At 49.3% G+C, this 12,948-nt stretch overlaps 1 protein-coding gene across 1 annotated transcript in view; it reads left to right on the plus strand.

The window, feature by feature from the left end:
- Nucleotides 1-1,627: 1,627 nt before the first annotated feature.
- Nucleotides 1,628-12,948, plus strand: part of HS6ST1 (heparan sulfate 6-O-sulfotransferase 1) — a 267,309-nt gene continuing 255,988 nt past the window's right edge. Inside the window, exon 1 of the mRNA XM_064165238.1 lies at nt 1,628-2,614. Coding sequence (XP_064021308.1) covers nt 2,097-2,614 — 518 coding nt within the window. The 5' untranslated portion in view covers nt 1,628-2,096. The remainder of the gene's footprint in view (nt 2,615-12,948) is intronic.

Consider the following 12,948-nt stretch of genomic DNA (forward strand, 5'->3'; position numbering starts at 1 on the left):
ACAGCAATAAGGTCACCCCTGAGCCTCCTCTTCTCCAGGCTAACCAATCCCAGCTCCCTCAGCCTCTCCTCGTAGGGCTGTGCTCAAGGCCTCTCCCCAGCCTCGTCGCCCTTCTCTGGACACACTCCAGCATCTCAATGTCCCTCCTAAACTGGGGGGCCCAGAACTGAACACAGCACTCAAGGTGTGGTCTAACCAGTGCAGACTACAGGGGCAGAATGACCTCCCTACTCCTGCTGGCCACACCATTCCTGATGCAGGCCAGGATGCCACTGGCTCTCTTGGCCACCTGGGCACACTGCTGGCTCATGTTCAGGCAGGTATCAATCAGCACCCCCAGATCCCTCTCTGTTTGGCTGCTCTCCAGCCACTCTGACCCCAGCCTGTATCTCTGCATGGGGTTGCTGTGGCCAAAGTGCAGCACCCTGCACTTGGAGCTATTGAACCCCATCCCATTGGACTCTGCCCATCTGTCCAGGCGGTCAAGGTCCTGCTGCACAGCCCTTCTGCCCTCCAACCCAGCCACATCTGCCCCCAGCTTGGTGTCATCTGCAAACTTGCTGATGACTGACTCCATGCCCTCATCCAGATCATCTATGACAATGTTAAAGAGGATGGGGCCCAGCACAGATCCCTGAGGGGTTGCCTGAGCTGGTCTTGGCAGTGAACCCCAGTTGCCTTTTGGCACCGGGTTGACAGACCTGCCACAGGACCCACACCTTCTGGAGAGGACTGCTCAAGTAAGGTGGTTGAGCCTGGCTCTAAGCACACCAGCAGGCCTCTGTAGGTCCTTCTTGTGCTGATCCTTGCAGCGGCCTCTCTACCTGCTACCTGCTGCTCTGAAGAGGGTACTGCTGTATGTACGTCAGCCACGCACTTGGCAGTCCCGGCTCCCCCGGTGCTTTGCCTCGGTAGTGAGGTGTGTGTATAGCAGAAGAGCAGGGCAGCAGCACGCCTTTTGCTGGGGCAGCTTTCTGTAATCACACCTTTGCTGGGCTTTGCCTCAGCTTCCCTTGACGTTATCATTTCGCAGCTCCATGGCTGACGGTGTGTCTTGCTGCCCACAGACACCACCAGCGCCTGTGTACGCAGCGCGTTTTTGTGTTCCATCCAGTTGTGACACTGCAGCTGAAGGTTTGCCGTGTCCCATGCGGCGGCCGCAGCGGGAGCAGGCACTTGGGGCAGACCTACTCTCATCTCCATGCAAATGTGCTCGTTCCTAATGACTGTTGTTGCAAAAAGGGAGCAGAAAGCTCGGCCCCGAGGACTGCCAGGGCTCGCTCGACTGCGAGATTTATTTTACGGCGGCATATCGCTAAAGCTTGTCCCCGAAAGCGCTCGGGAGCCGCGCACGCTCCGCGCTTGCAACTCCAGCGCTTTTCGCGGGGAGCAGAGCAGCACCGCCGAGCGGCGCGTTGCTGACCGCGCCCGCAACCCCGGGCCGGCGAGCGGGGACCGGGAAAGGCCGCGGGCGGAGCCTGCAGCCTGAGCAGAGCGCGGCCCCGCCGAGCCGCCGCTCGCGGTGTGCCCGCAGCCGGGCGGCGCGGGGCGGGCGGCGGCGCTGTGCATGCCGGGCGCGGGGCGGCGCGGGCAGGAAGCGCTCGCTGCCGGCCGAGCCCAGCCCGTGTGCCGCCGCCGGCGGGGGTGGGCGCTGCTGTGCCGGTGCCGCTGGGGCTGGGGCACGGCGGAGCGAGTGCCGCGGCGGAGGCAGCAGCGGGATGGGGTTGGCTTCCTGAAGCGGGGCGGGGGAGGGCGGGAGGGGGCTGGTTTTGCGTTCCGGTCCCTCTCCGCCCCCCCTGCTGCCCCTCTCTGCTAAGTTCGGCGCTCTCGCGCGGCCGCTCGGAGCGGCTGGCTGAGGGCTGCGGCTGGCTGAGGGCTGCCCCTGCCCACGCTCCCGGCGCTGCCTGCGGCGCTGCGGGCGGGCACGGCCGGGAAGCCGAGACGACCCAGGCAGCGGCCCGCCGCCCCCGGGGAGGCTCTGCTTCGGGGAGCAGCGGTGGGGGGAGGCGGCTGGCACAGGCGCTGGGTTCCGCCGCCCGCCCCCCGGCACCGCCGCCGTCTGCCCAAGCGCTGGCAGCCCCGGGAGATGGTGACACATGAAGCGTGCGGGAAGGACCATGGTTGAGAGGACCAGCAAGTTCTTGCTGATCGTGGCCGTCTCGGTGTGCTTCATGCTTATCCTATACCAGTACGTGGGGCCGGGGCTGAGCCTGGGTTCCCCCAGCGGCCGCTCCTACTCGGAGGAGCTGGACCTCTTTCCCACGCCGGACCCGCACTACGTGAAGAAGTACTACTTCCCTGTGCGGGAGCTGGAACGGGAGCTCGCCTTCGACATGAAGGGTGAGGACGTGATCGTCTTCCTGCATATCCAGAAGACCGGCGGCACCACCTTCGGCCGCCACCTGGTGCAGAACGTGCGGCTGGAGGTGCCCTGCGACTGCCGGCCCGGGCAGAAGAAGTGCACCTGCTACCGCCCCAACCGCCGGGAGACCTGGCTCTTCTCCCGCTTCTCCACGGGCTGGAGCTGCGGGCTGCACGCCGACTGGACCGAGCTCACCAACTGCGTGCCCGGGGTGCTGGACCGCCGGGAGAGCGCTGCCGCCAAAACGCCCAGGTACTGGCCCGCCGCTGCCCCCGCGCCCGCCCGAGCCCTCCCGCCCCCGCCCCCGCCTCTGTGCCCCGAGCACGCTGCCTCTCCTCAGCCGCTTCACCTGTCCTCCCGTCCCGGCCTCCAGGCTGTGCCCTGCGCCTTCCCTCTGCCTTCCCAGGCGCGCTGCGTCTGGTGCTCCAGCAGCCTCTCTGGACGCCCTAGCAAGCCTCTGTATTTGTGCCACTTTCTTTTGTCAACATTTAGACTTTACCTCAGATCCCACTGCCACCTTTTAGCACCCATTGCATCATATTCTAGCCTCAAGCTTGCCTTTGTAATCAGCTTCGCCCTAACCCGTACAGCCCTTTTCCTCCAGCCGGAATTGTTCTCCAGGACAGCTAAGCAGAGACACAGTAGCCCACCCCTCCTCACGCCTAACTCCTTGGTTTAACTCCCTTAGTCTGCCTGGTAGTTTTGCGCGCACTGCAGAAAGATTGCTGTCGTTTAAGCACTCTTTCATACGGTCCCTCCTGTTACCTTGTTGGGAGACCTGAGGTGGATCCTTTTGGGGAAAGGATCTCTCTCTTACATGGTCCTTGTTTCTCCTTCGTCTGTGTACCAGGAAAGGGGAAGAGCATCCTAAAGCACCCTTCAGTGCATCCCTATTGAGCACCCAGTGTATTTCTGCCCTTTTATCCCATTTTTTCTCTACCTTGGTGTCCTTATAAATGAAAAGCTTCTGAGGAATTTTCTGTCTGAAGTAGTCTGGTAAAGACAGTAGCTTATATTAAGGTCCCCAAGATTATGTTCTTTTAGCTCAATATACCTCTCTTTCATTTCAGGAGACAGGGTTTTTTAATTGATTGCTGTTTTTTTTTTGACACCACACACACCTTCCTCGACATAGCAGTATTTTTATTACAACACTTTGTAATCCGTTTGTCTTAAAGTTCCATTCTTAAAGGTGTCCAAGACCTTATGCTAACATTTGCTTATGCCGTATGCATTCTATAGATCCGTGTTGTTAATGCCATACATAATCCCTTCGGTGAAAAGTGGCCTTTAAGGAAGTGTGTTTAGCATTGGAACTGGCTTTTCCTCTGGAGTTTTAATAATTTTTCTTTCACCGGAGCCGAGTGTGGTTGCCGAGGGTCTTTATTGTCTCTGTCGTGACTGCTGCTGCTGTTTCAGCGTTAGTCATCCGAGTGCTGTGTTCGGATTGCTGTCCTGCTGCCTGCCCCAGGAGCAGCAAACTGAAGTATGCGTCTCAGGGGCTGAGTATTCAGGCTTTCCTGTGGTCTTTTATTTTATTCAGAAGGTGCTTGAAAACACCTATAAGTAAAACATCCTCAGCCCATCTGGTTACTCTTGAGGTTTTAGTAAAGTGTTGTAAAGAAAAAGACAGAAAGTTCAAATCTGAATTGAGAAAGGAACAAGATGCGACCTGCTTTGTGAAGTTTGCCACTTGGCTAGCAAACCGGCAACCTTGTATAAATACCAGGGTGGCTTCGTGAATTGTCAGAGCCCTCTGTGCAGCTGGTGCCCGTTTTGCACTAACATCTGCTATGCATTCAACGCTTAACTGCCTCATCCTATTTAGTAGTTGTGCTTTCTGTCTTAGGTACCTGAGAACAGGGCACTTCAGGTTGTGAAGTAGCAATTAAATACCTCACTGTAACTTGGGGGAAGTTGGGAAGCAGAATTCTGTTGCCTTATCTCAGATGCTTGGAAATCACATTTTCCTTGTCAGTTGTTTTGGAACATCAGGAACTATACATTACTATATACTTTTTAACTGTCTTGATTTGTGGATGTGCAGGAACAATTAATTCTCTCCTATCCCCTCATGTCTCTGCATATCTGGAAGTAGTTCTGCTTAATGTGGTGTCTTAAATCTGAATTAGAACTTTTATGTCAGCGGTGGGAGAGCTGTGATGTGGAAGTTTTAGATACCATGGGTTTATTGCCTTGGTCTGTTAAACAAAACCCAGAGAAACTGTTCACTGAATTGAGGGTATGGTTTTGGTGCAGTGAACAGCTGCTTGTTATTTTACTACTGCTGTCCTAGGATACTGCTCTGTTGTACTGCAGTCCAGTTTAGTGCCTCCTCCAAACTAGTATTTATATCATGCTTAAGAAAAGTCAGAATAAGAGACAGGCAATGCTTGTTTAAATAAAATGTTGATACATTGTCTTTGTCAGAAAAAAGACAGTCTTATGTCCACTACACTAAGATCAATGTAACTTTTTCCTCCATTGTGAAGGTTGGACCTCTTATGTTGAAACTAGATGTTTTTACATAAGACATCTGCTAGAGAGGCCACTGTTTTATAATGGAACAGAACTGGGAAGATATTTTTGTCTTACAAAAGAAAAAAGATAGAGAAGGAGCAGACACCCATTCTGACACGAGTTCACTCAATTTCTGCATCATCCACTCTGGGTTTTGGAGTCCAGTTTTCAAATTCAGCCCTTAAAGCTAATGTACTGGCCTCTGCGTTTGCTGCTTTGTGTGACATTTAAACCTGTGTTCTTCCAAATATCTGCTTAGCCCCCCCCCCCCCCAAACAGAACAGCTGATTTGTGATTACAAATAAATCTACCTTCTTGTGGAGGTTAGAAAGCCCGAAGGTCATTCAGTATTGCCCACATGTACAAATCATGAGGTTGTAACTGTTGACTTTGTAAGGAATGCAAGTTTGTCACTGCACAGTGCCCTACTGCACTACATTCCATAACCTGTGCGTGGTACATAAATCTACAGTGCAATTGCTGTTTTTATTGTTCTGCTGCTCTGTGTTGCACTTAATGATCAGGAGCCCTAGATTCCTAAAGAATGCAAATTATTTTTCTTCCTGTCTTCTTTTGTTGTTGTTAGGTTGATATAGTAAGCAGTTAGAGATGGATGCTTCAGCTCTAATGGGTCAGGACTCTTGAAAAGAGGAAAAAATCCAAATCAAACAAACTGCTGTTTCTCATCTCCCTCCAACACTCCCAATAGTGACTTTTCCTGTTTTGTATTCAAAAGACTTCTGGATAAGCACTTCTTGAAGCAAATGTTATGTTTTATACACAGCCAGTAAAAGAAAGAGATTGATTTGTTTGGGGGCTGTAAAACTTGGGACTCCAAGGAACTCTGAAGCTGGCTATGTTTATCAGTTCAGTCACTTAGCTGCAGTTCTCTTCATGGTTTTAGTAGAGGGCACATTCCAAGATTTAGGGAATGGAAGTCTGTTTATTCCTTGTACTACCAGGCATAAATAAGTGCTGGAAAAGCCTTTTTTTCCCTAAAGCCAGTAATAGAAGGATGCATTGAGTCATCATGAGGCTATTTCAGAAAGTAGAGCCTAAGCCATTCCTGTGAGCGTTTCCCTTAAAAATTTCCCTTAAATTTATCTGCCTTGTCTGACTCTGTGAGAGTCAGATATCTTCAGCTGGTGCTGAAAAAAAAGCTGAACTTCATCTGACTTGCAGAATTAGAAAAATCTGTGGAGTGATCCTCTAGTAACTTGTCTGCCTCTTCTGTTAAGGGACTGTTGAAGGCTCTTTGAGGTGTTGGAAAGGTTCCCTTCTTAGGAAATGTGATTCGGTGCTCCTCTGTTTGCATCCTTCCAACACAAGAGCAGGCCTAGGTGTTCTGAAGTTGTCCTTGTAGGACATTTCATGCTTGAGCATGACTCTAATGTGCTGCAGGAAGAATGAATCAAATAAATTATGCTGAAGGAACTCTCTGTTTCCTCTCCTGCTTCTCCAAAAAAACCCAAACCCCAAATAACCCAGGCTTTGTTTCTATCCTGCTGGTTTTTCCTGCCTTATGAAAACAAGGGCATCTAAGCTGGCATTTTCCTGAAGACACATTATTCATCTGGAAAGGATTTGAAGGCATACAGCTCCTTGAAAACTTCATTTTGTGCAAGCTGCCTGTTGCTGTTGGTAGAGTGTTGGAAGGGCACTGCTGGCTCTCCGTTCCCCCAGCTCACACGTATGCTCTGCCTTCTGTTCTGCTGTTTCAAGCACCAGGTAGAATTCTCTTTTCATTTTTTGCTATCTTATTAATCTATTTTAAAACAATATTTTTAGTGTTCTGCCTTGATGCTAACTCAGTCTTGGCTCTGTGTGTTACTGTCCTAGTCTGTCATAGAAGTCTGGTTTCTGCATTCACCTATGGACAAAAAAGCCAAACATGTTTCTTAATGGTTTCAAAAGTGTCTGCATGCTTCCAATTTCAGCTGTTGTTGGTTTTTTCCCTTCAGATTTTGTATACTTTAGATAAAAAAACCAGAAATCCACATACTTCTGTGTAGGAAATCTGTGGCAGGTTAATCAAACCTGCTGTTAGGCCTGATCAGTCTGAATTTTAGAGTCTCTCTGATAAGCTATTTAAAGCTTATGTTTGGGGTTGGCTTTATTTCTTTTAAGGAAACAATTAACAGAGCTCAGCAGTTTGTTAGTTTGATTTTTCTGAAGTGTGAACTTTCACAGCTTCCAACCACATATCTGTCCCTTTGCAAGGATCTGTTCTTGATGAGGGTTTTTATTATATGTGTGCTTAGGAGCTGCAGAGACACGTTGTCAAGAGACCAACTGTTTGAGAATGAAAGGCTTCACCAACTCATTCTAATCATATTAGCACTTTTTGAGAGCTTAGGCTTATCATTCTTTGTGGCTCTGTGTACTGGGTGTTGTGAAGCACCTGTCTGCGAGGAGCAAGGGGTGGTTTTTACACTCACCGGTTCAGCTTCAACTAGTTTGTCTTAAGGACTGCCAGGGAGATAGCAGTATAAAGCTATTTTGAGTGGCCTGGTTCTCCTCTCAGAACCTTAGCATGCAGAGCATTTATCAAGGCTTCTAGTCTGATCTGAAGCCTTTTGCACTTGGTTGTGGTCATTCGGGAAGCAGGAGAGTTTGTGGCTAGTATAACAGATCCAATGACTCTCTTTTTGTCCTTTTGTTGGAAAAGCAAACTGCTGTGCCCTTAGATATGGCCCTGCTTTTACTCAACTGATTTTGCAAAACTATGCAGTTGGCTGGTTGTCATTAATCTTTAAACAAAAGTTGCATCATGACATAGTCATTTTGGTTTTCTGCTTAGAAGTTTGCAAACTCTCTTTACTTAGACCTTTTTACCCTTATTTCCCACTACAAATAAAAATGTATTGGTTCTATTCATAGAACCAACCAGGTTGGAAGAGACCTCCAAGATCAGCCAGTCTAGCCTAGCACCTAGCCCTGTCCAACCAACCAGACCATGGCACTAAGTGCCTCATCCAGGCTTTTCTTCAACACCTCCAGGGACAGTGACTCCACCACCTCCCTGGGCAGCCCATTCCAATGCCAATCACTCTCTCTGGCAACAACTTCCTCCTAACATCCAGCCTAGACCTCCCCCAGCACAACTGGAGACTGTGTCCCCTTGTTCTGTTGCTGGTTGCCTGGCAGAAGAGACCAACCCCACCTGGCTACAGCCTCCCTTCAGGTAGTTATAGACAGCAATGAGCTCTGCCCTGAGCCTTCTCTTCTCCAGGCTGCATACCTCCAGCTCCCTCAGCCTCTCCTCATAGGGTTTGTGCTCCAGGCCTTTCCCCAGCTTCGTTTTCCTTCTCTGGACACGTTCCAGCGCCTCAACATCTCTCTTGAATTGAGGAGCCCAGAACTGGACAGATTTGGAGTAGAACCTTTGATAATCACGTTTTTTGGTGTCTTGTTATTTAAACAAGCAATTCAGAAATAATTCTTTTAGCAAAATTTGAGTCAGCTCTGCTGTTAACTGAGCTGATAACATGCTCCTGGTGTATGGGAGAAGAGTTTTAAGGTATGGTCCACTGTAGCTGTGCAGCTGATATGTTCCAGCACACCACAATGAAGGATGTTGAGGTGCTGGAACATGTCCAGAGAAGGGCAACAAAGCTGGTGAGGGGCCTGGAGCACAAATCCTATGAGGAGAGGTTGAGGAAGCTGGGCCTGTTTAGCCTGGAGAAGAGGAGGCTCAGGGGTGATCTTATTACTGTCTACAACTACCTGAAGGGCCATTGTAGCCAGGTGGGGGTGGCCTCTTCTCCCAGGTAACCATCAATAGAACAAGGGGACACAGTCTCAAGTTGTGCCAGGGTAGGTCTAGGCTGGATATTAGGAAGAAGTTCTTCACAGAGAGAGTGATTGGCATTGGAATGGGCTGCCCAGGGAGGTGGTGGAGGCACCGTGCCTGGGGGTCTTCAAGAAAAGACTGGATGAGGCACTTAGTGCCATGGTCTGGTTGATTGGTTAGGGCTGGGTGCTAGCTTGGACTGGATGATCTTGGAGGTCTCTTCCAACCTGGTTGATTCTATGATTCACCACTGCATACACATTTTTTGAGGTTACAAACTGTAATCTCTCAGTAGTTAATATTTTGTGTGAAACCTCTTGACCAAAGCTGACAGCTTGTCAGTTTAAAATGCCAAATGGAGGAGTTGTTCTCTGTCACTCATGACGTTATTCCAGTGTGTGTATCTCTCTGCCTTGAGCAATGCCACCTTGGGAATTTTGCCACAGCTCAAAGGAAATCTGGAATGTAAGAAAATTGGAGTTTGTCATTGCTCTAGGAGAAAAATAACACATGATGTGCAAGCATGGAATTTGGCTGCTGGTAGAACAGCTGTAGCCTTACCTGGTGGGACATGCCCATCTATGGAGCGAGGCCTCTTTCCTACAGGAGACTGGTGAAGGTCTTCAGCTGGTTATTAGGATATGAACTGGAAGAGGTCATATTACCTTTTAAGAAAGCACTGCTAGAGGAGATTATGCTATAACTTGGAGATTATTACAATACTGCCTTCTCTCTGGGGCATCTGTTCCTTCTTGGAAGGAAGAAGAGATTAGCTTCCTCTTGTGGCCTCGTCCTTCATCGACTTGCAGGGTTAGACTGAATGGGTTTGTTTGGCAGTCAGCAGGAGCTTTGGGCTGCCTGTTGTAGCAACTGGAGGAGTGTCACCTGGGGCCTGTTTTCCAGAACATCATTCAGGGCAGGCTGGGAGTTATTTCATGAGAAAACTTCCTGGAGAGTTCTTTCCATGGGTGAATTGACGTGCCTTGTATGAGTCATGTGGATACACAGTGCCCACGCTTCGGGCTCTTATCAGAGTCCACTGTGCCAGCATATTCCTAACTCTGACCTTAGTCACAAACTGTGACAAGGACAGCCACAGAAGAGGTGTGATAGAGACTGGGCAAAGGAACTGTGGTTTGGGCTGTGGTATTCTGTTCCTTTGACCTGGAAGCCAAGAGTATGGCTAGAACACACCTGATTTTCAGTTAGGATGGGAATATCTGGCTTATCAAATGTGTTACACATGTTCTGAGTTACCCTGCTGTACTTCCTGCTGTCTTCTCTAAGTTATGGCTTAGGCACATCTCAAAGTAGGAAAGCAACATGGACAGTTGCCCTCAGCCTATCATAGAACCAAGGTGACTGCATTGTGTTTGGTTTTAACTTCCTGTTATTTGACAGCAGCTTTGCCAAATTTATGGTAGCAGTGGTGTGAATAGGTAATATTTTGTCACTGAATGCTTGGCCTTGCTGTAGAAAGCTGAAGTGCCATAGTCCTAACTCCATAAAGCCTCTTTTTGTTTATGCTTGTGTTTCCAGAAAGCATTAAACCAGAGGAATTTTCCATTATTGCCTGAAGTTATGCTTTGTCAAGCAAAGATGAATCATGGCCTTTAATTCCTAAGAATCACAGTTCTCATAGCTGCTGAGTCAGGGTTTTTTTTTGATGGAGCCTTGCTTGATGTGAATGGGAGGGAATGGAATGGAAATCCATTGGGTTATTCCCACGCAGGTCCCTGGAGGTGTTCAAGAAAAGACTGGATGAGGCACTTAGTGCCATGGTCTAGTTGATTTGATAGGGCTGGGTGCTAGGTTGGACTGGATGAGCTTGGAGGTCTCTTCCAACCTGGTTGATTCTATGATTCTATGATACTTAAACATCAGAAGTAAACAGCTTCCTAAACATGGGTGTTAGTGTGTTTAAAGCATACATCACAGTATCACAGTATCACCAAGGTTGGAAGAGACCTCACAGATCATCAAGTCCAACCCTTTACCACAGAGCTCAAGGCTAGACCATGGCACCAAGTGCCACGTCCAACCTTGCCTTGAACGGCCCCAGGGCCGGCGACTCCACCACCTCCCCAGGCAGCCCATTCCAGTAGCCAATGACTCACAGGAGGAACACAGAGCTGAAGTGGGACTCCACTCTGAATTCCTTTGTTTCTGAAATGCTGGTTGACCTCCAAACAACAACAAAAATGTACTTTTTCTGAAAGAACTGAAGTAGAATTGATGAGGGAAAAATAACCACTAGCATATCTTCAAGGCATGAGAGTTTTTACAGTTGCTGTTTGCTGTATTTTTTCACCCCTCTATTTCTGTAGCAGAGTACTCTGCTGAAAATGCAGCCTGAGAATCTTTGAAGAGTCCTTTGCAGGTCATTGCCACAAAGAGCCTTAAACACCTCTGTACTGTAGCATGTCAAGTTTCAGAACTGAATCTGAAGAGGGTGGTTCAGATAGTCTGATGTGTTACTGCCAAAGGAGGAGCTATTTACCAATGTGTGGCTGTTGGAGCCTGGGATAGCTCATGGCTGGGAAAAGTTTCTTCAGGAACCATGCAGAGAGATATTGTCAAACAAAAAACTCATCATGTACTTAATAGGGTTTAGTTGTTTCTACTTGTAGTACGTGACATAAGTCCCTTCTCACCTCTGCTTAGCCTCAGAAGTGTGCTGAACGCTGCTTCCTCCGTCCAAACCTCTGACTAGCACTGAGGGTACAAAATATTCTGGGATGTCTGTTCTGGTGATGCATCCAGGAAGGTTTCAAAAAGTCCTGTTGCCCACCTCTAACTGCAACCGGAATCTCTTAGCAGTACTAATTACGTAGTTCTTTCACTTCTGTATCACAGTCTCACAGTATCATCAGGGTTGGAAGACACCTCACAGATCATCAAGTCCAACCCTTTACCACAGAGCTCAAGGCCAGACCATGGCACCAAGTGCCACGTCCAACCCTGCCTTGAACAGCTCCAGGGACGGCGACTCCACCACCTCCCCGGGCAGCCCATTCCAGTGTCCAATGACTCTCTCAGTGAAGAACTTTCTCCTCACCTCCAGCCTAAATCTCCCCTGGTGCAGCCTGAGGCTGTGTCCTCTCGTTCTGGTGCTGGCCACCTGAGAGAAGAGAGCAACCTCCCCCTGGCCACAACCACCCCTCAGGTAGTTGCAGACAGCAATAAGGTCTCCCCTGAGCCTCCTCTTCTCCAGGCTAACCAATCCCAGCTCCCTCAGCCTCTCCTCGTAGGGCTGTGCTCAAGGCCTCTCCCCAGCCTCGTTGCCCTTCTCTGGACACGCTCAAGCATCTCAATGTCCCTCCTAAACTGGGGGGCCCAGAACTGAACACAGGACTCAAGGTGAGGTCTAAGCAGTGCAGAGTACAGGGGCAGAATGACCTCTCTGCTCCTGCTGACCACACCATTCCTGATGCAGGCCAGGATGCCACTGGCTCTCTTGGCCACCTGGGCACACTGCTGGCTCATGTTCAGGCAGGTATCAATCAGCACCCCCAGATCCCTCTCTGTCTGGCTGCTCTCCAGCCACTCTGACCCCAGCCTGTATCTCTGCATGGGGTTGTTGTGGCCAAAGTGCAGCACCCTGCACTTGGAGCTATTGAATGCCATCCCCTTGGACTCTGCCCATCTGTCCAGGTGGTCAAGGTCCTGCTGCAGAGCCCTTCTGCCCTCCAACCCAGGCACATCTGCCCCCAGCTTAGTGTCATCTGCAAGCTTGCTGATGACTGACTCCGTGCCCTCATCCAGATCATCTCAAAGACTTTTGCAGCAAACCTAGGAAATAGTTCCTGGTGTTATATTAATTGACAACCTAAACCAACTCAGAAGTGGTTTGTCCTACGCTGGGCTTTGACTATAAATCTCAGACTTACATGTTAACATGCAGAGGTTTCCTGCCCAGGGACTGTCTCTTTCAGAAGCAGCTGGCTTCTTAACGTGCTGTTACCGCTTGGCTCTAGAGGTGCTTTGCTTCCACCTCCTTAATGGGAAATTCTACATAATGGCTCACCTATGTTTTTGTAGAGGAAATATTTCACAATTTCCTGCCAATTTAAACAAGAAAACAGTGATTTGCAATTAGCTTTTTATGGTCTTGCTCTGTGTTGTGCTTCATAACTAATCTCTAGCCTATTAAGCAGAGATTCTTTGATTACCCCACGCTGCAGACTCAAATATTATAATTCCTTTTACAGATTTCTTCTTTGTGAGGGGGGGAGACCTCTGAGCTTCCTAAGGCACTTCTGCATTTTTTGTT

Source organism: Pogoniulus pusillus, chromosome 26 (assembly GCF_015220805.1).
Source record: "Pogoniulus pusillus isolate bPogPus1 chromosome 26, bPogPus1.pri, whole genome shotgun sequence".
Lineage (NCBI taxonomy): Eukaryota > Metazoa > Chordata > Aves > Piciformes > Lybiidae > Pogoniulus > Pogoniulus pusillus.